Here is a 25266-nt window from a genome sequence, read left to right as displayed (position 1 = left end):
TCTGACCCTGTTAAAGCTGTGTTCATGAGAATCTTCCAGCTGTCCATTGCTAGTCACAGGAATTTCTGCCGCTGAGTTTTTTGGAGATTCTTGAGCCATTGCACTTCCCTGTAAAAAGAAACAGGTTAGAGTTTCTCTTCCATTTCCAACAAGTAATCCATTTGAAAATATTTGATGTATGGGTTTCATAACAGTCGATTTTATTTCAAACTCCAACTGGAAATACTCTGGTCTACTCAGTCTGTATATGTTTATTTAATCACATCATTGAATCACAGTAATACTCCATAACAGCTCAGTCAGAAGTTATTTAAAGTTTACATATCTAAGAGAAACGGAAAACGAAAATTTAACCCATTGGCATTGGGGGAGGAAGACACAAATGAGGAGTGGGCTCAGACAAATGTTTTACATGCACACTTGAGCCTTAGAGTAGTTTCTGTATCTCAAATTATAATGAGCTTGGCTAAAAAAATTGTACTAGGAATTAATAAACAATAAGTGCTAGAGAAGAGCAATATGTTTAATCATGTGTTACAAGAAAAGCAATGATTCCAAACTTTAAAATAGTTTCAGCTGCTTCTTATTTTACCATAATATAGTGCCACCTTCTGACTAAACTGTTGGTATACAACTCTCATGAAATCAACAGCAGCAAACGTGAAGTGAAATGCAGAAGCACCAAAAGAGCTCACAAGTACCAAGAGAATTCAGGACTCAAAGTTAGTTTCAAATGCAGCTGTATCACGAACAGCAGCAGCAGCTGTGTTTCAAGTACACCGCTTTCAAGTACGACCTAAGGTGTAGCCTTGAAGAGACATTCCCAGAAGAACTGCACATCATTTACAAGCACCTGAAGAGAGAATGGCAGCTTAACACTCCAAAATTAAGAGGAAGTGAAAATTGCATCCCTTTCAAAAAGCTACTCCTAACTCTGCAAGGCAGCTTCATCAGTCATCTAAAGTGTAAACAGAAGAAAAATCAACACACAACCAAGGCAGTGTTTGTTCACTTACATAAAAGTTGTCTGAAGTCCTCAAACCAGCCCGCACACCTGTGCTAGACTGGCAAGACAAGGTGTACCATCAACAGGTACTTGAGAATAGGTACCCTTATACCCTTAAAGCTCTTAAATCATCAAACTGAACCAGCTCTTTTCAGCCCAAGGGTCAGGAAAAGGCCCTGCCTGAGATCAGGATCTGAAGTATCAGCTTCTCCACACGTGAAACTTTACAGAGTATGAATATAACACAAAGATTTTACTGGTACTGACTGAGCATCACTTGCATCATTCTTAACTGGAGCATCTTCTGTCATACCCCATTACTAATATTTCTTTCCCTTTCACATATCACCACTTCATTTACATTTGTGACCCTGATTTCCTGTATTAGTCTTGAGACTTCTCCAGACTTTTTCTAACTAGTCACTGTCTGTAGGCTCCAATAAATGTGTTCCTACCAAAGTGCACCAAAAGGTCTAAGCTTATTTTATAAGTACTTTTAAAACAGTAATTTGTTTCATTTCAAAGAATATAGACTATCTCAAGTTTTAAGGGACCCATAAGGATCATCAGGTCCAACTCCCTGTTCCTCACAGAGACTTGCTATACAACATCATTAGACTAGATGCCCTAGTTACCTGCCACATTTTTGGGAAATCTGTCCAATAGCTCAAGTTTCTTAAACTTGCTCTAAATCTCATATGTGCTTAATTAAGCTCTAAGACTGCTAGGAACTACACTTCTACTTGATATGGTCAAGTGAGGTATTTTTCAAAATGCTTGGCCTGTCACAGCTACTTGCATAACACAGCATTAGCATAAGCCACATACAGTTCACAGCTACTTTTGTTCTTCTTTCTGCAAATTATCAGATAACACAGTGCAAAGGGAGAGTCCTCTTCTGTCAAGGGGCACTTTGCTAGGGATCTCAAACAAAACTGCATCTCTAATTAAAGGAAAAACATCTTGACTTAGGTGCTTCTCAATGAAAATCTCAAATAATTTTGCTAATATTGACATTGATGTATTTTTATGCTTTTGTTCAGAGATATACATGCTCAAAGCATAAGCACACATCTCTAATAAATACATATATTAGGAAACAAAAATTCATCAGCTTCTCTGGACAACTAGAAGCAGTTCGCCTATTTTTTTGGCATTCCTACTTGAGTCAGACCTATGAATCTAGTTCAGAGAAAGCAAAAAATTACTTGCTAACGTCAGTTCCAAGCTACGTTTGAACTACAACAATTTCCCATTGCTGAAAGGGACATTTCACCACTCTACTTTCCAGTCTCTACTGTGAACCACAGTGCTACCCAACACTCACCTGACTACAGGCACCACATACAACTCACTAGCCTGGCAACAGACCTTTTCACCAGGTTAATTTTCCAGCTTCAGTGAGTTGAATCAGTTTGCAATGAGGTCAGACAAGCACCAAAGCCTTGAAATGAGCAGCTGAAAAGGGGAAGTGGGATAGACTGCTAATTTAACTCAGACATGACAAGAAACTATCATCTCCATTTTAGTTAACAGTTTAAGCTTGCACTACTATCAAGAACCAGTCCTTGGCCTTTTCCCCAACTCTTTCCCCAAGCTGCTTTCACCATCCCTTCACCTCCTTCCTGAGCCAGAACAATGTATTTGCACAGCAAACAAGATTCCGGAAACGCTGCAGATCAAAAGAAAGTGACCTGTGCTCACAAAGAGGATAGGTAATTTTTCCACTCCCATCAAGTCTCCAAAGCAGGCACACCTCCAACACTTGCACCTATGAAACACAGCAGGCAGTAATGCGGTGAAGAAGCCACTGAGAATGAAGGACTGCCCACAGCATCAGCAGTGCAGCATCTCAAAATACTTACTCTGACTGTAGGCTACTGTGAAATCCAACAGCCATTTCTATTTACCTCTGGATGTGTGTTCCTGTAATTCCACACAACCAGGGTAAGCTTATTGATCTGAGAGAAAACTAAACCACCAAAAAAACCACAGCAGCATTTCTGCTGAAATAGAGAGTATGATTGCCAAATCAAGTGTCTCTTTGGCAAGTGCAGCCCACAGCTGACTTAAACTAAGCATACAAAGAAATTGATTCCTCAGAAGAAAATGTATCATATTTATAGACAATCTAAAATAAATCAAAATAAGTTCCTGAATTTGTATTGATGTATTAGACATGAGTGATATAAGCACTAGAGGAAAACACTGCATTTCAGATGCATGTTTTATTTTGAAAAAAATAGAATTGCCCTTCAGTAACAATCTATGTTTTCTTTGTACATCTGTGTTTACAAATATCAGATCTGGAAACATGCTAAAGAAAATCACTATTCTGTTTTTACTGAAAGTTTAAAAACAATTCACTGTCACTGAAACTTCAATAGTGATAAAGTCAGCATTACTTGTTTTCATTTTAACTCTAGAACAGTCAAATCTGTCACAGACTTCTCCATCAAAAAGGTGAAAACTGTATTTGGTCTCAGAAAAAAAAAAGATTCAGTCCTTCTGCAGTAGATAAAATACCCTGTTAGAGTGAGGTTACACAAAGATTGATGCCTTTGAATACCAACCCTTTCTTCCTGCAACACTCACACATTTCAGATTCTACCATGCCTAAATCTATTCAACTTACAAAACAAATACAGCAGCACAGCAACAGGCTACTGGCTGAAGTAATCCTTTGCTATGAGTTAACTGGACTGTTCTTAATGTTGTCTCAAAACCAACCCCACCCATTCAAGATGCTGTGCATGAACTCGTATTCCCATTCTAACAACACTGTGCTATGTAAAGCAGAATTTTTGGAATCTGAAACTTGTTAGGATTGGTTGATTTTACACTAATATAACTATCACTCAATCACCTCACAGCCAGACTGGACCTCTTCTGCAGATGGATGAGACTCATCAAGAGTTGTGGATTCACTGCTGTGTTCTGACATACCTGAAAACCAAACAGGTTTGGCATGCATTAATTGAAGTGAAAGGAGCTGGATGTTGTAACCTCACAGAAACCAAAGCAGGCTTTCAGAAAACATTTCTTTTACAAGTTCTGCTAAAGCAAAGTGAAACCTCCTTCTTTTGATAGTGACCAGGCCTTCAGCTCCCCAAAAATCTAAGAGGGATTAGGAATACAGTTTAGTGTAAGCTTCCACTGCCAAAGCAACCTTTCCCCACAGACAACTAAGCTTGCAACATAAAACCCTGGAAGTCAAACAAGGTTCTTCAGGTGACATATATCCTGCCACTTGCAACAGTACACTGACTGTATCCTACCATTGCAAAGATCACCATTTTGCTAAGGCATAAGATTTATCCAAACATTGCAAGATTACATTAATGCTAAACCACTGAAACTTATTAAGCTGCTAAGTCTGTTGTGTTTACTAGAACAGAATCCCTTTCATTTTAGCTTCAAAAAGATCTCAGCTACAAAAGCAAAGAAAGTTGTTAACATTAAGCACAAGAGAAAGAAATCAACTCTGTAAATATAGTGATCATGAAAGATGAATTACATACACAATTTTATTTTAAGTAAGGAAAGTATCTAAATTTGATTCCAAATAGCTGGTAACTACAGGTGACACCACAATTCACTCAGTTGTTTGAGAGGAGGAGACAACCAATCATTAAAAATTAATTAATCTGCCAGTATTGTATACAATCACACATGACTTCAGTTCATTAAGTCTTGCACCATTTCATACATGTTCAGACACATGCCAGATAAAAAAAAATTATGAAGAGATTACTATTTGTGTTTATATTGTATTTCAAATTCCTGAACTATAAAACATTCTAACTAAAGCAAATAATTAATAAGGTAAGCAGCTCACATAGCAAGGGAAATAAAATAAGGACACAAAGGCTGAGAAACTGAATCACCTAGATCATCTAGATCATTTTACACTGGATAACCTATCACTTTATTTTGGAAAACTAAATACGTAAAATAAGAATTTTTTTCCAGAAAAACAGTTCATTCATGGCCACCACTGAATGAAGTTGGATTTTTCTAGGATCAGTATAAAAGTCCCTTTGAAGTAATTAAGAAATAAGTTTAACATCCTTATATAACTTTCTTAATTTTTTAAATTTCTTTTGAAGATGGAAGACTGTACAGCACAGATGCCGTTTGCCCACATGATCCTGTTCAAACTCTGCCTGTGGCTGAAAACAACCTCTGTGCTTAACAGCTTATTTCTGAGGAGCTAAAACAATTAGATGATAGAATAGGACAGTAAGTGTTATTTCCTTGCTCTACTTGTTAAACAAAAAGCTAAATTCATCTTGTGGTAGAGCCTTCTTTAAGACAATCTTTTCTTCAGTTCTACCACATCAGTGTTCCTGGAGTCATATTTGTTCATCACATACAAGCCTATGTACCACAGTAACACTGTTCTGAACTATTAAATGCTACAGGCAAAAACACTTTTGATTGATTTAATAACTTTTGATAGATTTAAGAACCTAGGGACAAGAACCATCTCACAAATCCATGTAGAAGACACTGCATAAAGGCAAATAATTAATTTTTTAAAACCCAAATGAATGCACCATTTATGTTAGAACACCCCTTCATGATCAATTTTTTGTAGCGTTCTTTTCCTACAAGTAGTGCTAACAGTTTCAACACAGCTCTGCAGGATCACAGTGATCAATTTTAAAACATGAGAAGGTGAAAAAATGTAGATTAAAGGTGGCTTTCCTAAAAAGTTCAACTGCACATTCAAATTTAAATACAGAATTTCCTGATTATTACTTCTACAGAAAAAAATGGGGATGAAAGCATCAAACACTGGATGCAAGGATGAAAACTTTCTACATCTTCACCAAGATTCATAAGTGAAGACACCCATGTGAAATCGTGGTAATCACAACATCTACACACATCTATCTTCTAAAGCTCCACAACAGAAATGCACACAGACTTTAGCATCTCTGTAGTTCTTGCAGGTGCTATACAGAGGGCTGCTCTTTATAAGAAGCTGCTAGTCCCCAGAAGAGCACAGACTGTGTTATCGAGGGCTTGGTTTGTTTCCTCACTAAAGCAGCCACAACTTCCGAACACATTAGGTGACTGGTGTACCAGGACATTTGCTACCATCTGCTGCAACAGAGCAACTCAAAGAGATTCTGCTTGGAAAAAAACATGGTTGATTCATATTCGGTTCCACAAGAACCAAAACTCTGTCCACATCACACCTGCCCTTCTTAGTTCTCTTTTACCCCACTATACCAATTCTGCAAATCCACACAAATACTGCACCACAGCAGAACAGAAGACAGATCAGACTAAGAATCATTCCCCTCTTAGTGCAGCTTAAATGTATATTGGATTACAGCCTCAGTAATTTCAAGGTTTGCTCATCATAAATAAAACCACAGGATTTTTGAGTCCTGGGGGTTTAAATATCACTTCTTCAACTGGCAAAATAAAAAGCAAAACAAAGCAAGAATTTACAAACAACATAGTAAGCTTCCTCTAGGATGGAAATATAAAGAGACATTTAACCATTTATAATTTATGGTAATAAGAGCATACTTATGTACTTTTCATTAAAAAGGCAAATTCATATTTGCATATTCATGAAAATATATAGTAAATGTCATCAACAATAAATTAATTTTGAATAAGAAGTATATTCCTCACATACTTACATCTCTTAGGTAAATGATTGATGGTCTCAAGTGAGAACCATGGGATTCTCAAGACTGGCTTTTCTAAACAAGATGCACTGGTTCCTTCATTTACTTTTCTCCTAAATTAACTGCCAATAAGGCAACAGCAAGACATCTTCTGTCTAAAATGAAGTTTATTACACACTTTTATTGTTGTCTTACTACTTAACTGCAAAAAGTTAAGTAAGAATGTAAATTTTTGTAACACTGAAGAAAATCCCAGTGCTGGTAGAAAAATGACCATTTTAATGACTATTTCAATTTCTAACTAAGAACACTTTTACTAATTCTTGTCAAGATAGAGATCAACCACTTAAAAAAAAAAAAGTACTATAAAGAACTGTATTAAACACTTCCTGCCACAATCACACCATAGTTTCTTCTTAATGCTCTCGAATTCCCTGGCTGCTCCACTTGCAAGATCTAATTATGCTTGGGAGTTAGAAGACATGATGGAGAAGAAGACTGGAGAACAGGACTGCTGCTGACTTTCACACTCTCCATGCTACGTCAACCTGGCCCTAAACAATTTAATGCTCTGCTCATCTCCAGATTAGCTAAGCCACGGGCTGCCAAATCAAAAAAAAAGCAGCCGATCAAGCTACTGCCTCAGCTTCCCGTTTTTTCAATCTAACACTCTTCTGTGTTTTTTATTCCTGACATTTTAACTGTGTGCATACACATGCACACACACATATACATACATGAACATACACACGATTCAGAAAGTTTTGGAGTTGCACTGATCAAATGACATCCTTCTCCAGCCCTGCAAAAAGAACCCTTCTGTTATCTTCTCTAGAGAATCAACTCTTAAGTAACAGAGCCACCAACTGCAAAGTGATAACTCCTTGCTACCTTTTCCACCAAGCATAAAAAGCACACGTGAGAAATGGAAACTACATCCTGGGCTGGATGTTCACAATGATCCCACTTTCATGCAATTAAAGGCTATTAGTGGGTTTTGGTTAAAAATAACCTATTTGAGAGGTACTATAAGAAACTCTGGCAGTTCTCTGGAAGAACTGCCTCTCCTTTGGAGACAATTACACATGCAACACCTGTTTGTCGCACAACACCAAAGCGCTTCCATGCTTTAAGAACAGTAAGCAAACACAAATTGGCACACTTAAAACAGTAATTGCCAGGGTGTGGAATAACTCCCAGGGGCACAAAATTTACACAGCATCTACAGCTCTCTTCCGCTACCAACACACAGCTTCCCTCTCTATCTCGTGGGACCCACCTGCACCCGAGCAGGGCGCTGCTCTCCCTGTCCAGCCGCCCAGCACCCCCGCAAAGGGCCGGTCGAGCCGGGCCGACCGCGACCCGCTGGGCACTGCCGGTGCCGCCGCGGAGCCCGGCGAAGGGCGGCCGGCCCCGCGGGGTGACACGTCGGACGGGACGGAGCGGGAGGCGCGGCCCGGCCCTCCCCGAACCCGGGCCCAGCGGCTGCCCCGGCCCGGCCCGGCCCGTCCCGTCCCTCACCTGCCGGCGGCGCCGCTGCGGCCCCGGCACGTCGTGCTGCGGGGGACGGGAGGGCAGGACGGAAGGAGGAAAGGGGGGACGGAGGAGACCAGGCGGCGCGGCGCCGGCGGCCCCTCTCAAGCTTTATTTTCTTCCTTCTCCGGTGGCAGCAGGAGCCGGAAGCGCCGGGCCGGAAAGGGATGACGGCGGCGGCCTCTCTAGGCCGTCATGTCTATGGTCGCAGCCATGGCAACCACCGCCGGCACCGCCCGGGAGGCTGCCCCAGCCCCGCCGAGGGCCGTGCCCGTGAGGTCGGGCCACCGGCGGGGAAAGCGGCCGGAGCGGCAGGGAGGGAGCCTGGCCGGCTGTGGGCGCGGATGAGCGCGCCTGGGAGACGCTGCTCGGTGCCATGGCAGAGGCACTGCCCGAAGCCACAGTGAGAAGGAAAAAAAGCATAACTATCGAGGAGAAAATCGACATCATAAGCGCTGTGGAGAGCGGCAAGAAAAAGGCGGACATTGCAGCCAAGTATGGCATCAAGAGGAACTCCCTGTCTTCGATTATGAAGAATAAGGAAAAAGTTTTGGAAGCCTTTGAAACTTTGCGGTTCGATCCTAAAAGGAAAAGGCTGAGGACTGCTTTTTATGCCGATCTGGAGGAAGCCTTGATGAAGTGGTACAGAATTGCACAGTGCTTGAATGTGCCGGTCAATGGCCCTATGTTGCGCCTCAAGGCGAATGATTTTGCCCAGAAGCTTGGACACAGTGATTTTAAATGCAGCAATGGCTGGCTCGATCGTTTCAAGTCGAGGTACGGTTTAGTTTTCAGAGCTCAGCCTGTAGAAGCAGCTGCTACTCCTGCAGTGGGTGCTCCAACTCTTTGGTACCAAAATGTGCTTCCTTGTTATTTAAATGATTATCAACCAAAAAATGTGTTTTACATACAGGAGACTGGGTTGTTGTATCAGATGTTACCACATAACACGTTTACGTTTAAAGGGGAAGCTTTTTCTGTAGGCAAAGAAAGCAAAGAGAGCATCACTGTAGTGGTGGGTACAAATATGGATGGCTCTGAGAAACTCCCACTGTTCATTATAGGAAAAAGCAAAAGTCCACACTCTTTCAAAGATGTGAAATCGCTGCCAGTGGATTATGAAGCAAATAATAGGGCGTGCATGACTTCAGGAATCTTTGAACAGTGGATGCACAAACTCGATCACAGATTTCAAGCACAGCAGCGCCGAGTGGTTATTCTTGTTGATTCTCTCCCAGCTCACACAGAAGTAAAGAACCTGAAGTCTGTCAAATTAGTGTTCTTTCCTCCAGACTCTTCTTCATGTATAGCTATGAAAGAAAGGATTATCAAAATTCTGAAGGTAAAATACAGGTGCTGTCTTATCAAGAGATTTGTTGACTGTGTAGAAAGTAATAAAGAGTTTATGCTGACCCTTCTTGATGCAATTGAGATGCTGTACCTGTGCTGGAGGGAAGTAACACCAGAGACTATTGCAGAAAGTTGCAGTGGAGCAACTTTCAAATTAAAAACTGAGACAAATGATAATGGCAATGAAGTTGAAAGTGATTTGGATTTGATTGCACATGCACGGGCAGCTGGAGTAGAGTTTCCAGAAGGCTTGTCTCTGGAAGAATATGCAGCTATAGATGATGGCTTGGTAACTTATGAAATGCCCACAAATAATGAAAGGATGTGTGCCAAAGAAAGTGCATCAGATAAAGCTGGGACATTTGTTGGTGATGAAGATAAGGATGAAGGTGATCAACTTCAGGGAGCTGAACAGCTTTTACCATCCAAAAATGAGGCTTTGAGTGCTTTAGATACCCTTCGAAAGTTTCTCAGAAGTCAGGACACAGATGATTCTCTTTATGATTCCCTAGCTGACTTGGAGAATTTTATTCAACATGTAACATGTGAATAAATATTTTAGCACTGTGGGAAAGCATGTAATTGGGGAAAAAACAAATTATATAATCAAAGATAGTTTAAAAACAAGCATTGCTGAAACATACTCTGGTATGTTTTGCTCAGGTGCCTAGATGAACATAACTAAACAATGAAAAAAGGGCTATGAACTGAAATTTTCCACGAAATCAGGAGCAAATAACGTATATTTGAGGTGAAGAGAGGGAGTAAGCTGAACCCTTAAAATGCTAACTGTAATAAGTACAGTGGAGGTAAAAGGAATTCTTTGAGCAGTTTGGTGCACTCAGGATAAACTGTTGACCACTTGGAATTCTTTCTTCAAGAAGACACTAGCACTTCTACACATCAATAGTTTCACTGGTGTTTTTGGAGTTTTGACAGTGAGTAGTAAATATTTATCACCATGGTGCTTTTGATACATAAACACAAAAATGAATTACACAGAAAATACATGTTTAAATTCTGAGAAGTAAGGCATTTTAAAAAGAAATATTTTTGCCCTTTATCAAGAATTCTGGCCATCTTTACTCTTGCAACAGATGATGAACAGCAGAAAGTTACCACAACATTAAATGTGTTGTTTTGTTTTCTTAAAACTGCTCATGTGTGGATACACTCAAATGGCATAATCATTTATCCAAGAGTCAAAAGACAAACAACCTTTACTTCAAAAAGAAAGATCATTCTCTCCTTTTCATCCTTTTTGATGCATTGATTTGATGTAGGTTTTTTTGTGCAACTCCATTAATTTCTACAGGAAATTCAGAAAAAAATCCCAGTATTTTTTTTTTCAGAAAAAAATCTCACTGAGCTCTTGTTTTATTTTCAGTACTTGGAGGCTTTGCTGTAGGATTCAATGCACTAACTACAAGTCCCATTAACAAGGGTGCTGTTTGCATGATTGCTGTGTGAAGTTGTCTAAATCACAGTACATTTACATGTCTTTGAGTGTGCATTTCAAACAAGGTAATCATATCAGAGCCAAAACCCACAGTGTATATGACCTTCTGGCTCTTCTCAAAACCTGTTTTAAATCTTTTCCATATCTATCAATATAAATTTTTTTCAAAAGTTGGAGATAATAATTTTTCTAATTTAGAGAAATAATTTTTCTAAGTTAGAGGCCCTTTACGAAGCCTGCATAATAAAAAATCTATTATGCTGCCTAAAATTAAACCATGAGAAAAAAATCTCATGCATATGGGAATCTTCAGTTTTAAATAGTTTGGCTATAGCTTTGTTTACTTTTTTTTTTTTTTTTTTTAATGGGGTAGGACAGTTTATCCATTTTCCATATTGTGAAATCATCTCAGAAAATGTATCAGATTGTTGGAAGACAGTGAAAATATTAGGGTTGGTGAGAAGAAGCTTTTGGCTGTATGAACGTTTTCTAGAACCCCTTCCAAAAAACCCCCACAAACTTCTGGTTTCTTGTTGTGAAGTATATTCTGGCAATTCCATCTAAAGGATATTCTGATTAATTAAGAAATTTCTGTTGAAATCCCAATAAATAAAGTTCTACATGGAGATTTATAGAATCTGTCAAAAAGGTACTCCACTGAATTATCTATTCTAGGTATTTATTATTTTAAAATACAGATGCAAAAGCTTTTAGAATAACAATCTGTGTCCCATTCTTCTTGCTTATATACTTTAGAACAAGCTTATGAAAAGTACTTTTGATTTTGATTAAGCTTATTTGAAGTTCACCTGAATCCTACAGACTGTAGGATTATCTGTAGATAATTTTCCTATAGTAACCTTTTGATTTAAAATCTATTTCTTTGCAACAGCTTCTTCTGCTAAAGGCAAGTTTAGAGAAAAGTTTCTTTTATCTGTATAGACAATGTGTAATTTGTTGTGATTTGACTCCATGTGGCCCTCATTGGCCTGAGTTCCAGATAAAGGAACTCTGTTTCCTTCTGAGAGAATTCAGAGTGTGAAAGTGTTGGATCTGAATGAGAAAGACTCATGTATGTAAGCAGCAAATCTTGGTTAAACAAGGGCGCACTCTACAAGAGGTGTAACTTTTGCAAGAAGAGGCTTGTAAAATCAGGAGATGGGAAATAACATTGTTAGCTGGAAAGGAAGGAAGTGAGTTACTGAGTGTTTTCATACTCTCTTATGAAAGCAACAGGAAGGATTTACTAATTTGGCCTGGACTTTGAAGGTGAATTGTGAAACTTGCTTTAAAAAAAGCATACCGCCTGTCAAAATCCTGTATCTTAGAGAATTTATGACTTCTTCCTAGACTCCTAGTTTATTCTGAGAAACCAAACTAAAATGCACTCACTAAAACTGGTTCTGTAAGTCAGACATTTCAAATTCTAACACTATAGCTTTCAAAGTTATTTAGAAGCCCAAATATTTCTCCTCACTTGGATTTTGGTCACATTTACAATGAGTGAAAATGAAATTCTGAAGTTATTACTTTTTTGGGTGTTTGTCACAGGGAGACGCAGACTCCCAGATCTGAAATACAAACAGTGGAAAAGGAAGCAGTGTGTTGTGTAAATGTTTGTCAGTTCAGCCTGTGCACACAGTTTGAGCTGGAGATTTCTTTACATTGTCTGGGTAAACCACCAGGACACTGTTTTTTTTACATCTTGGGGTGGTATCTTTTGGAGGAAGAGGGAGAATATAGCTTTAGATAGCATCATATTTAAAAGTAAGAACCTTTTCTACAAAAGGCAGGTAACTAAGGCTGTTGTTTGCTTTAATACTTTAATATTAATATGGACAATAAGGTGCTTTTTCTCTATAGCTTTTCTACTTCATGTTATGGTTAGATGCTGATTATGTTCTTCAGCATCAAGACAGTGAGGTTGCTTTCGGTAACCCAAAAGTGACTTCTAGAAGTGGGAACTGAAAATATGAAGTTTTAAAAATATAACTGATGTCTAGACAAGGTCAAAACAGAAAACAATATTTGGAAAGTATGTTTGATATAATAAAAAACATACTCAGATTCATTATTGAGATAAGTAATACGTAAAATAAGTATGCTTTTCAAAAATGCGTGTTTTTTGAAAACGGCAAGAAATATTACACTGTGGTTTTGTTGTGTGTTTGTTACTGTGTGTGCAGTTATGGATACCTTTTAGATCTATAAAACTACATCTTCTTTTAAAACTGTCATCAAAAGGAAGATTGCTCTCCTTTGGTAAAAGGTAATAACGACTTTTTTCACCCTTAGGCAAAAATGGAAGAGAGGAGGCAATCAGGGATTTATAAGAGAGCCATCCATGTGTGCCTGTATATCCAAGATTTGTGACATTTTGATAGCTAAGCAATCATGGAAGTAAATGAGTTGATGGTCTCACATTATTACTCAAATCTTGAGAATAATACCCTCAAACAAACAGAGTCTTAGATGATTTTAAATTTTATGTGCAATATTTTTGTAAACTTAATTTAAATTGTAACATGAGAATATTAGTAAAATACCTCCAAGTTTTTTTTGGTGGCTATTTGTTGAAGTGTAGTAGAGTAGCGAAGTAGAGTAATATTGGCCAGTATACTCAAGACTTACCTGAAATGTGTGGTGACTGGGCAACCATGGAATGTAATGACAGTGTTTCATGTTATTTTATTCCTTTAATATCAATAAAAGCTGGTGCTTCCTGTTTTTGGGAGGCATTTGTTAAATGAAGGGTTTGCAAGGATCTCATTGAGAATTGAATGCTGCTGTGGTCAGAGAAGAGTTTTTATATTTATACAAGTCAATATTTGTATCTAAATGTTTTAATATGTCTGTTTTGGGGGACCCTTCCTTGAAAATCAGAACAAAGCCTAGTCAATTAATAAGCAAACAAATCTAACTGAAATTTTTGCAGCGGGATGAGTGACAGCATATTTCTGTCAATACGTCCTTTAACAACAGAAAAAAAAAATCTTTGCAACAGATGAAAATATAAAAACTTGATATCCGACAGCCTGATTTTATACACAGCCTTTAGGCTGGTAAAGCAGTGTGGTATAGACATGTGATTCCCTTTTCCTATGCAACTACCCATCATTGGTTTATAGAAACAGGAATTCAGGTGTAGATCATTTCCTTTCTTGGTGGCTCAGTTACTCTACTTGAGCTGAATTTTCTCCTTTCAAATGTAGCTGTTTAAGTGCATTGGTCTAGTTAAAACCATACAATCTCTGGGTTAAGGCAGAGTGGGGAAGCCAGTAGTGTCTTGTCAGCTTATTCATAGCTGTGTCACCTCTCTTCTTTGAGCGGAATGGAAAAGTGTAAACTGCAAATTAGTGCTATCAGTAAAGTGAACAAATAGCACACTGAATTACCAAATCTGTTGAGTAAGAATATGCCGTGTTTTTGACAATTTTTAAAATGGCTTTCTGTGTTTTACAATATTTCAGCTGAAAGTCACGCTCTTCCTAAGCTTTCATGTCTTGCTACCTCTGCCAGAACATTCCAGCCTTGAGCATGAAGAGCCCCAAGGGGAACAGGTTGCTCCCATCAACACATAGGTAGCTACAATCCATGTGAGTTGTCAGCCTGCCCACAGGTAGTGGCCGTATCACTGGGGAGGTAAGTTCCAGAGCTGGTTTGCATCCTCCTGCCCTTCCACACCTGTGTTGCTCTATGTGCTGTGCCAGCACTTGGCTGTAATCACCAAGGTAGTGACTCATCCGTCTGAGAAAGTTGTGGTCTGACGGGATAGTATAACCTCACCCCAAATGCCAAATGAAACAACTCATGGTTTATGGTTTGAAGACTGTGGGACCTAGGATTGCTGAGGAGGGCATCAGTAGCAAGGCTGAAAGAAAAGTTCTTGCTCTGGAGAAGTTCTTACAAAACACTCACTATTCAAGAGCTACTTCAACATGTGGTAACTAGTTGCTGGATTTCTCATCTGAAGTCAGCCACTTCTCTTGAGAGATGTGCTCTGTATCATGCATACAAGGGCACAACCTAATGAAAGCACTGCTTTTCTTTTAGCGGCGTTGGTGCCTCCTATTTCTAACCTGTATAAATGATGCAATATGATACTTTGCTATTCAAAATTTTATTTCTTTCCCCTTCCACCTTTTATTCATCCATTGTCCCTATCATTTTATATTCATTGATATCCTGACAATTCTAATGTTAATGTTAGGATTGTTGGCCCAACCTTCTGGCAAACTGCTTTCCCCCTTACACTCCCTATTTCTAATATTATCTTTTGCAGATCATATTTTTGAACTGTCTCATGTATCAACTAGTATCACCCTCTTGGTACATATCCTCGTGATCGTAGGCCCTAATATGTCTATTGCTGTATTTAGTGGCTTTCCCAAATCCTTGCTTCATTTAGCTGAAAACATTTAGTATGTCATTATTTCTTTTTGTCTTTTCCTTTTGTAGCAGAGGGTGAGCAGTGCTTTTTCCAGCAGTTCCCCAGAATGTCCAAGAGAACTGGTAACAAAACACATAATCTCTCTCCCCTTTCAGGTGTCTCCATTTTCTCTTTCTGTCAGTGGTCCCTTCTGTCCTGTTCTTTTGAAATTCTCAATTTGACATTTAGTATCTTTGTTTAAACTGCTCCTATTTCTCTTTCATCTCTTACCCCTACCTGCCTGTATAGTATCCTTCCCATATTCCACTTTTACATTTCCAGTTCTAAATATCATATTGCTACTCTTAGCTCTTTGGCTTTTTCTTCCCTCCTCTTTTACTGGCCCTGTCTAATATTTAAACTGCATTTCAAACTCCCTTGTCCTCCTTTCTATGATTTCATGTCCAGTACTCTCCTCCAAAAACAAATAGTTAATTCTTTCTGGAGACAACCAGTTTTTTTACTTTCTATCTTACTTGGCGTGTCTCCATGATATTTGTACATCAAATATTATGTAATGATTAAAAGTGTGTCATCTTCCCTTTACATCTTTGCATTTTTCCCCCATCCTTTATGCTTAGTCATTTCAAGTCTTGCCTTTGTTTGAAACTTTCTTTTGCCCTCCTGATCACCAGCATGAATTTTATTTTTTTTTTAATAAACCCACAAACAAAACCTGCGCAAAGAAAGAGTTCAAGACTGTTTGTTGGCATTGCTAACTGTGTTACAATGTTGCATTAAAAAGTCAGATTGAAAGCCAGCTCAAACATTAGCTAATATCTATCAAGGTTTTTTATTTTAACCTATATTTTTTGTTGTTTATTTTTGCTTTTTGCCATTTCAGTAGCTGTTTGTGAGACTTCAGATATTTGTGTCATGTGTAGTGAGCCCATATGGCCTGAGATCATAGAGAAAGGCAGGTAGAACATAAAAAAGGAGGAGTTAAAAGGCCGGGTCCTGGTCTATTGAGATTCCCCTGCAGGAACTCAAGAAGAATTTGTCAGTCAGGTTAAGCAGAACTTTTTATTAAAAATCAACATCGAGGGTCCTCTGTAAGTCCATATCTATATATAATTAAGCTCACAGAAATTATTATGAGAGGTAACAACACAAGTTCTCTAAATTCTGGATAGCAAGAAATGGCCACCCACAATTCAGCTCCACTTCAAAAATGACACAAATTTGTGTTTGAGTTTTCTTCCCCGGAGCTAATGACACACAATCTGTGTAAACTGTCACTGCCCTGCCCAGGGCTCATCAATGTTCAGTAAGCAAATAGACATTTGCCTAGACACAAAGCAAGGCTGAAATAGCATTTCTGTGTAAGGAGAGTTTCTGCAGTCTAGACGTTTCAGAAAGAGTCAGATGAGCTAGAAAATTGTCATGGCTTTTCAGAAGTTAACCAAGAGACTTGGTAATATGAACTTGGGATCTGAATTAGAGATACTTATTATGTGCTGTTACTAACAACTGCTAAACTATTTTTGAAAAGGTGGCACAATGGATATCAGTTTTACTGCTCTGAGAAAAGGTGGTTCTGAGTGTTACATGTATACTCAACACATGGCAAAGGCAAACAATTCAAATTTGAATTATGATTCAAGTTCTAGTAGACAAACCCTTAATTCCCTGTGAGAGCTGAGGGTGACCAAAGTCAGTGCATTATACACTGAGCATCTGCAGAGAAGCAGGAGCAGATGTGGCAAATGCTACAGACATGCAATGGCAGGACAGAAATACAAGTACAGGCAGACAGAGCTACAGCCTCTTGCCTCTGCTTGTTGAATGAATAAAAACAACCCTCCAATCCTTATCAGGAGGCTTCCCCTAATGTCCTGTTACCAACCCAATCTTTTCAAAAGGCAATAGAAATTCTCTTAGGAACAAAAAGAAATTTAGAATTTGATAATTTATTGCCAAAATGGCAATGTTTTTCTTCATACCCTTTCACCGTGTAAAGTTGGCAACAGAAATCCAAACAGAAAAGGTAAAGCTGAAGTAAACATGTAATAAAACTTGTAATTTTTTGTGTCACATCCTCTACTGGCCTTCACTCATCCCATGTAGATTTAGGTGCCCTAAATCATACAGCACCTTTGGAGCATAAAGGATTAGTAAGAAATTTTGCAACGTGTGGAAAACAGCCCATGGGATCCAGCCAGCAGCAGCATTATTCACACCCAGCCATAATGCACATGTGTAACTCCAAACCTGCATTCCTTGTGAAATGCCTGCATTTGCAGTGATGATCTGTTGAGGACTAATACTGGGATGGCAGAGAGCATCCTGGACAATGAGATTATATGAAACTTGTATTAATGAAAGCTTCCTAAGGAATTATTTGGAATGGGGATTAGGTAGCTTTATGAATTTAAAAATTCCTTCAGATTTCTTTATTCTCTCATCTCACAGGGGTTGAACCCAGTAGCTTGCACTGGTGCAGCATTACAAAGGAGATAATTTTGAAAAGTGTTCTTTGGGGGGAGCTCTGCTAGTGTTCAAAGGCATATTGACCTGCAAGGATTAGGAAGAAATTTTGCAACGTGTTGAAAACAGCCCATGGGATCCAGCCAGCAGGAGGTTTAACTGCTGCTCTGCCTCCCAAGTGGGCTGAGCCAGCTTCTTATTAGGATGCTGACTCCTCAGGCAAGGCACATATTTGTGAGATTACATCCTCCAAAAGCAGTAATGCAGGTACTGGTTTGCTTTTAATCATTCATCCTCCTCTCTTCTTCCTGTCTGCCATTCCAGGTCCTCAGAGTTTAAAGGTTCCCTGTCAGCTGCCTGCCTGATCCGATCAGTCCCCCAGTTTGGAAACTTGGGATGGTTCTGTGCACTCCATCCTCCTGATTTACAGGCTTTAAATATTGCACCTATATTTGGCAGGCTTTTGTTTTGTTTTAGTTTGCTTTGGTTTTGTTTTTTTGTCGAGTATCAGATATTTGCATTCTCTAAAAGCATTTCCAGCTCTAATGGGAAAAGAATAAGTTGTGAACCTCAAATGAACTCCATGTTTCTCTCTGTGTGGAGATAAAATTACAAGAATTTAAACCATGCTGAGATCTGCCCTTACTTACATTTGAGAAGGGTGTAGACTCAGGTTAGGTGTGGATTGACCTTTGCAGACATGGTAGAAGGCATAAAGCTTCTCAATTAAGTACTCAAAACCAAAATGGTTTATGAGAGGAATTATATGTTCACTTTCAGGAAGCTTCTATTTCCTATAGGATCATATCTACAATGCTTTCCATCCAGGGTTTCATTATCAGCCATTACTTAGGACAGACCTCTTTCATTCTTGCTGCATCTGCCTGTGAATGGCTGAATTACAGGCCTCAGAGAATTTTAGTATTGCTTGTCTCATACTTAGGATACACCTAAGTATAAAACCTGTACCTTCTGGCAGAAGATCAAGCCTCAGAGAGCAGGATGTGGGCAAAGTAGCAGCCTGTCAGATCCATGATCTTCTCACTTCAGACCACACTTGGTGCACCTACACTTTGGCACAGGGGTGTGACTGTGGCATGGACAGATGCATAGAAGAGGAACCACAGGAGTTAAAGGGTATCAGTCTGTGTACTGCTATTAGAATGTGTAATTGGGCTGCTAGTATATATACTGAAGCATATTTCACTGTCACAGCTCTCTACAGCAATCAAAAAAATATTTAATAAAGGTGTGCCATCCTGTACTGCCATCATAGACACTGGTCAACACATGGATACACCTGAAAATGTGCTGCAAGACATCCAACCCAGCTCTTAGAAAAGAATTTCTCCCCATACCAGACTCAATCAGAAATTTATGATCTTTTTTTTCTTTAAGGTAGTCTTGCAGCACTACAGTCAGCTATACTGAACTTAATATTAGATTTAAACACAGGGTGTTGAGAAGCAATGCTTTCTGCCACAAATGCTCTCAGCATATCCCTCCCTGGGTTGTGACTGATGGCATTCTGGACACATATCACCAGAAAATTCTATCACCTGTATGAAGACTTGGTCAGAGATTAAATACATCCTGTGTTGAGATGGGGTTTTCAGAGAAATAAGAATTGTAGGCAAGACACAACCCACATTTCCATCTGAAAAAGAGGGTGCAGATACATGGTTTTCCAGGTTTCAACATGGTTTCTGATTTCAGATTCTAGACAAAAGTGTAAAATTTCTGAAACAGCTTCCTTGGCACTGCAAAGGCTGTTGAAAACTTTTTGAGTTAGCAATATGTGGGTTTAGTATAATCACCCTGACAAAGGGATGTATCACATATCTGTGGTGGTCAAACCAGTATTAACAATGTAATGCCATTAGAAAGTGCTTTAGCTGAATATTTAAAAAAAATGTGTTTCAAAAGTATGTTTATTTTCTAATTATCAACTGTGTTTCATTGCTTCAGTCCTAGTTTCCACTTGCATAGAGGAGCAGAAAAAGTGCCTTCAGGACCACTAATATTTTGATTCAGGGGCCTGAAGTTAAACAGGCACAGGCTCAAAACACAGGCTGAGAGGCTTCCAAACAGCCTTAATTTAGCCTCTCACTTGCACACACATTATAAATACAGTCTGTCTGCAGACTATCACACTTTTTTTTTCTTTAATATCTGTCTGGTTTAAAGCTGGATGGTGGTTCTTTATTTCTACTGGGACTATTTATATGCTTAAATATGTCCTCAAACTCTGCAGAGCGGGACTATGACAGGACTGGAGGCTGCTTCCAGGATTTTAAATGTTGGTTCATAATACTACACTAGAACTGAGCACTTGGGTTAGGTCCTTTAAAGGTATTTAAATTACAAACTATGGAAAATAGATTTTTCAAATAATCTAGGAACAAAATTTGCCCTAGATCAGATATCCATACTGTTAAATGTAGTTAGTGATTATTTGCATTTTTAGGTATCTGAGAAGCTTTAAAAAGGCTTGTCTTTAATGTTTCTTTAGAGTCTGGACTCTATATAACTATTTGTGAAGTAAAGTTCAGTAATTACAGTGAAAATATGCAAAGGAAAAACTTGACAACATTTAATTCAAGAACAGAAAAAGTGACCTAGATGGGAGGATCAAATGAGAGCTGCCACAGCCTAAAAAAGTATCAAGCAACATTTAAGCAGCATTATTTTAGGACATCAAAGATTATCTTCAGATGCTTTAGGTGTGGCTGGAAAAATCTTAGTACTCACATTACAATTTGGATGTGCTGGTGTGTTTTTATGGTCTAGTATTTCTGAACGAATGTGCTTTTCAGATTTTATTCTCTTCTTATGAATTGCTCACAGCTGAGAAATTCCTTCAGACATCCAGCTGAAGCACCCTAAAAATGAAAGTGAGGAGGATTTAAAAATATCTACTTTACTTTCCCTCAAGTACCTTGTCTCTCTACTCTTCATTTTACTAAATCCCCAGTGATTGCACCCAGGACAGATTTTTGTTTGGTTTTCAATACTTTATTTCATCAATGTCACATCATGTTATCTTTTTTAGAGAAATATATATCAATTTCTACAGAGCACTGTGGTTTTTTTCAAGCCAGATCTTAAGCTAGCATTGACTTGTAAGTGACAACTACTGAGCAGGGACCTCCATGTAAGACACGCAGTGCTGACGTTTCATCTGAAGATAATTCACTGGCTGACAGCTTTTTCCCCATTTAAGTTGCTGACCATGCATTTATCAAGTGAGCTGGCACATGAAAGCCTCTGACCAGACAAGGCTCTGATCCTTGCATGGGACACCTGGGATGTGTTTCTTCTCTCACTCCCAGGAGCAGCCACAGAGGATTTCCATTCTCCGATTTTTTTTTCTAAATTGCACGGGTACTCCTTTTAGCCATGACAGTTGTATTGTCTGCCATGTGTCTGTCTGTGCTGGGAGGCCTGCTGCTCTCCTGTGCCTGCACAGCCATTTCTGTACAAAACAGCTTTATTCCCAACACCAGAGACCCAGGAGTCAGCTCCTGTTCTTAACAGGCTTTTGAACACACTCCCACCCCTCTGTGAGGCATCTCAAGCAAATAAATTCTTCCTAGCTTATTACATGGCTCATCTTTTGGGATCCACTTCTGATCAGATGTGTTTGTCAACCCCTGACTGAGAGTGGAAGAAGATCCCCTCCTGACAGCTGAGTTGAAGTGCCCAATGACCCGTTTGTTCCTTTAACTAGGACTTGGATTGTTTACATCAGCTGTATACTTAATACAGGTTTGGGATACTGCAACCCTACAGAAAATTTAATTTTCATTTATATAATTTCAGTCTCTAATTCTAGCTTAAACCCTGATACAACATGTGCATAATTATTTTCAAAGAATGAAACAAACCTTTAAGAAATAAATCCCTATGCTGTTCACAAAGAAGTGAAAGCCTGATTTACTCATAAATAAAAGGTCAGGAAGGTGACCCAAGCCTTTCTAAAAGCTTATGGTTTTTATTTCAGTTTCATTCCAGCACTGGCCTCAGAATAACAAAATATAAAAGATTAATAAATTGTAAATTTCTCTCACAGTAGTGGTATGTTACAATGAATAAAAGTGCCTGAAAATTTGATTCTCAGAATTGCATTGCTCAGGACTTGGCTTCTTGTCTGAGATGCTCATGGTTTCATGTCTCATGAGGACACTCTGCACAGTTTTGGAAATAAGTGGGGCACAGCATTCTGGCCCAAAAACCTGGGTTTTCTCTGTTAAAACAGTTTTGGGGGCAGAAAAGGGTACAACCCCTGTTGGTGCCCAGGAGCATTCTGAAGTTACAAAGTTAGGAGAAAGCACAAATTATTTAGCTACCAAAAGAAATATGAAGCTGGTAGTGTTGAGGTAAGTGCAGGCTTTAAAACAAACAAACCCTTAAGTTGTACTTTGGAGTGTTCATCCCACCTTTATCCAGCCTGCATTGAGACAAGACAGACTCATGGAGTCCCACCTAGACTTCAAGGATAGGAGTCTAGGACGGTTGTTTTGTGAAGGATTTTATGGGTGGATCCCCACTAGGCTACAGGAAAGCTCTGCTGGGGACTACCTACATCAGGTAGTAATTGTGTCTCTCCTGTGGTCAAATAACAAGATGACTTTGCTGACCAGACATTGTCCTTTTGGAAGTGCAGTTTCAGCTGTGGATTTTTGCCTGAGGGAAGGCTGAGCTTCCAGGAGGACACATCTTTCAACACACAGTCAGTACTACAACAGAATGGAGGCATCATCTATTTTAGGAATTTACATAAGTCACAAGTAATTTAGCAATCTTTTGGCAAGTGCAAGATGTATAATCCATGTACTGCTTTCCCAAAAATTAGTAGAAATGAAGTGTGCAGCTACACTTCAATATAAATCTGCCAGTGCTCTCAATGCACCTTGAGGCCTCTTCCATTTCAGAGATTTTCAATTTTAGAAGTCTCTATTTGAACCAATTTTTAATTTTGTTAAAAGAAACTTAGATGCAAACATCTGAATATTTTCAAGTACAATTTTGTAGATGAAAACATCTGGATATTTTCAATTTTAGTTTTTGTATTTTATTTCTGTTCCTATTGAAGTATCAAAAATATTGTCAGCATGAAATAACAGCCTGTGTTATGTATGTGGAAAAAAAAATAAAAAGGAAGTAAAAGACAATTACAAGTTCAGTTAAGCAAAGAGATTCTTAAAACTGGCAGATACTTGTTTTCATGCTTTTATTGTCATTCTCATTTTAGTGATATTACATTGTCCCAGTTGTTAGGGATAACATCTCATTTTTCTAAACTTTGTTCTAATTTAAACTGGTGGCATTGGTTTCAGAAAGATTGAAAACTTTTCTGGAAGTACCTCTGTGCCTGAAATAAAATGTAACTTCTCCTTTCATATAATCTAGACTTGAATTTGTTGGAAAGAGAGCTTTGTCATCTGCAACTTGGTCAGGCATTGCTTGCTCTGAAACAAGTGCAACTGTGGATGCAGTTCCAGATCCCCACAAGATTTCTACACAAGGATGGATTTTAGCCAGATTCTGCAAATCTGGCTTAGCTCAGCAGCCCGCAGAAGTGCCATTGCAGCTGACACTCTGGCTGACTCAAGAAGATCCTTGTGGGCTTTGCACAAACTCTTTTGCTTTGATGTTTGTTTCTTTTTAAAATGTTGCAGTGAATTGCAATACATTGCTATTTTCCATTCTTTCACAGCGACTTGTGGGAAAATTTTATCCGTCCTTTCTCAACATATGTCAGAGACAGAAACAAGTCATTAAGGGACTAGCAGAACTTGGCTGGCTCTAGCCCCTGCCTGCACTTCAGAGCAGGTGGATTAGCTGCTCAGGACTGCAGCAGACAAGCTGTACTAGCAGGTTTGTAGTAAAAGCCCAGTAACTAACCATCAGCTTGCCACATCACTTGAAACAGTTTAGCTGTTGTTGTTCTCACAGAAAAAAGGAACTACAAGAGTGTCAGCCAAGCGGCTGCAACATTGCAATACATTTCTGTTTTTCTGAAAATGTCACACTGATGACATCCTGTCATCTCAGTGATGCAAATCCTTCTCTATTAGGGAACAACATCAGCAAACAGCCTAGCTTTGTGCTCAGAAATGCCCTTTACACTCTAAAAACCAATGAAACAGTAACTTTGAACACGCACAAGTGTTTCTAGATGGAAATGTAAGCACCCTGAACATTTATTGGTTTTACCTGTGAAAAGACACTTATTTTTGCTAAGGTGCATTATGGATCCTAGTAAATGCACTAAGGTCTATGAAATTACCAGATACAATCCACCCCTCTTACAAAACCATCCATGACTGAAGCTACATGGGTTTCCAAATGCACAAGTTTGTTTTACAGCAAAGTTGTCACTACAGCTTTTGGTTTCTGTATTTCAGCTATGAAGAGAGATTCATAGCTGAAATACAGAAACTGAAGCTGGTACCAACCTTGCTTCCCAGGCAGGACAAAGGGAGCCTGCTGGGAGTACTTCAGGGGAGCACCATCCCAATGCTGATGGGCATGGACTGAGGTAACTGCCCTTGCCTGAGAGTCTGATTTGTCAGCATCCAAAATACCTCGTTCCTCCTTCTCTACAATTAAAAAAAAAATAATAAGGGTAGTCAAATGCACGCCAAACCATCTTTGTATGCCTCTAAAATCTTAATTAAAAGGTACTGTGGCCAAGAGTCACATTTCCTGTACTTTTATTTGCCTTAGAAATCATACTTGTGTACACAGCAGTAGATGGCTATCTTGCTTTCAAGGGGCAGTGATGAGTTGTCAGTCAAATATTTGCTAATAACAGTTGATGGGAACTTGAGGAGAAATACTACAACCTATGTAGAAAAACTGAAAGGGAAAATAGAAAAGTATATAGTTCTTTACATTAAAATATGGTGTAAAAATGCAGCAAAGATACAAAACAAACACAAATCCTTTCCTGTTTTCTCTTCCAGTTTCTCTCTCTAGGTTTGTGCTTTTATAATGGATGAGTGAGCTGGGCTGAGTCTACACAATGGGGCAAAACCACAAATATGCAGGGCAGGATAAATCAGAAGAACATGTCTGTAGCCCATGTGATATTAGAGTGGCAAAGCTGGGAAGGAAATGGGAAAGAAATAGGAAGGAGTATAGCATATCTTTTCTGTATTTTAAAGCAGCAAAAATGCTGTTAAACAGTAAGATGTTGCCTACTGTTGACTAAAGTTCAAGGAAAGCTGAGGATGGACAATAGTGCCAGCCTAGGGATCTGAGACTCTGCTCCTGAAAACACAGACAGGCTTTGCCTTTGCTGGCCACCAGCCCATTATCAGTTTTCCTATTGCCAGACAAGACAAAATCACCTCTGAGCACGATGGGTTCCTCAATTTCTGGACTTCCATCATTCAAACAGTCT

The 25266-nt window shown here is 39.0% G+C and overlaps 2 protein-coding genes across 10 annotated transcripts in view; one reads left to right on the top strand and one right to left on the bottom strand.

The window, feature by feature from the left end:
* ARFIP1 (ADP ribosylation factor interacting protein 1) overlaps positions 1-8364 on the bottom strand; it is a 40623-nt gene extending 32259 nt beyond the window's left edge. For 3 of the 9 annotated variants that reach the window (XM_030239104.2, XM_030239105.2, XM_030239107.2), the window contains exons 1-3: positions 8179-8364; positions 3873-3952; positions 7-108 (exon numbers count right to left, since the gene is read on the bottom strand). In XM_030239104.2, coding sequence (XP_030094964.1) covers positions 7-108; positions 3873-3950 — 180 coding nt within the window. In that variant the 5' untranslated portion in view covers positions 3951-3952; positions 8179-8364. Of the gene's footprint in view, positions 1-6; positions 109-2871; positions 2892-3872; positions 3981-7936; positions 8085-8178 lie in introns of those variants that run through there. The other 6 variants (XM_018926712.3, XM_030239106.2, XM_018926714.3 and 3 more) reach the window with 6 other exon arrangements.
* A 105-nt stretch (positions 8365-8469) lies between these two features.
* TIGD4 (tigger transposable element derived 4) lies at positions 8470-14044 on the top strand. Its single transcript, XM_018926716.3, has one exon. It carries the CDS (start codon positions 8567-8569, stop codon positions 10091-10093), a length of 1527 nt encoding a protein of 508 aa, XP_018782261.2. The 5' UTR covers positions 8470-8566; the 3' UTR covers positions 10094-14044.
* Positions 14045-25266: the final 11222 nt, after the last annotated feature.

This window comes from Serinus canaria, chromosome 4 (genome assembly GCF_022539315.1).
Source record: "Serinus canaria isolate serCan28SL12 chromosome 4, serCan2020, whole genome shotgun sequence".
NCBI classification, from domain to species: domain Eukaryota; kingdom Metazoa; phylum Chordata; class Aves; order Passeriformes; family Fringillidae; genus Serinus; species Serinus canaria.
This window is presented reverse-complemented; position numbering and strand designations above follow the sequence as displayed.

Excerpts from the sequence above, each read along its gene's own strand:
- TIGD4 (XM_018926716.3), top strand. The coding sequence starts at position 8,567 with ATGGCAGAGGCACTGCCCGAAGCCACAGTGAGAAGGAAAAAAAGCATA.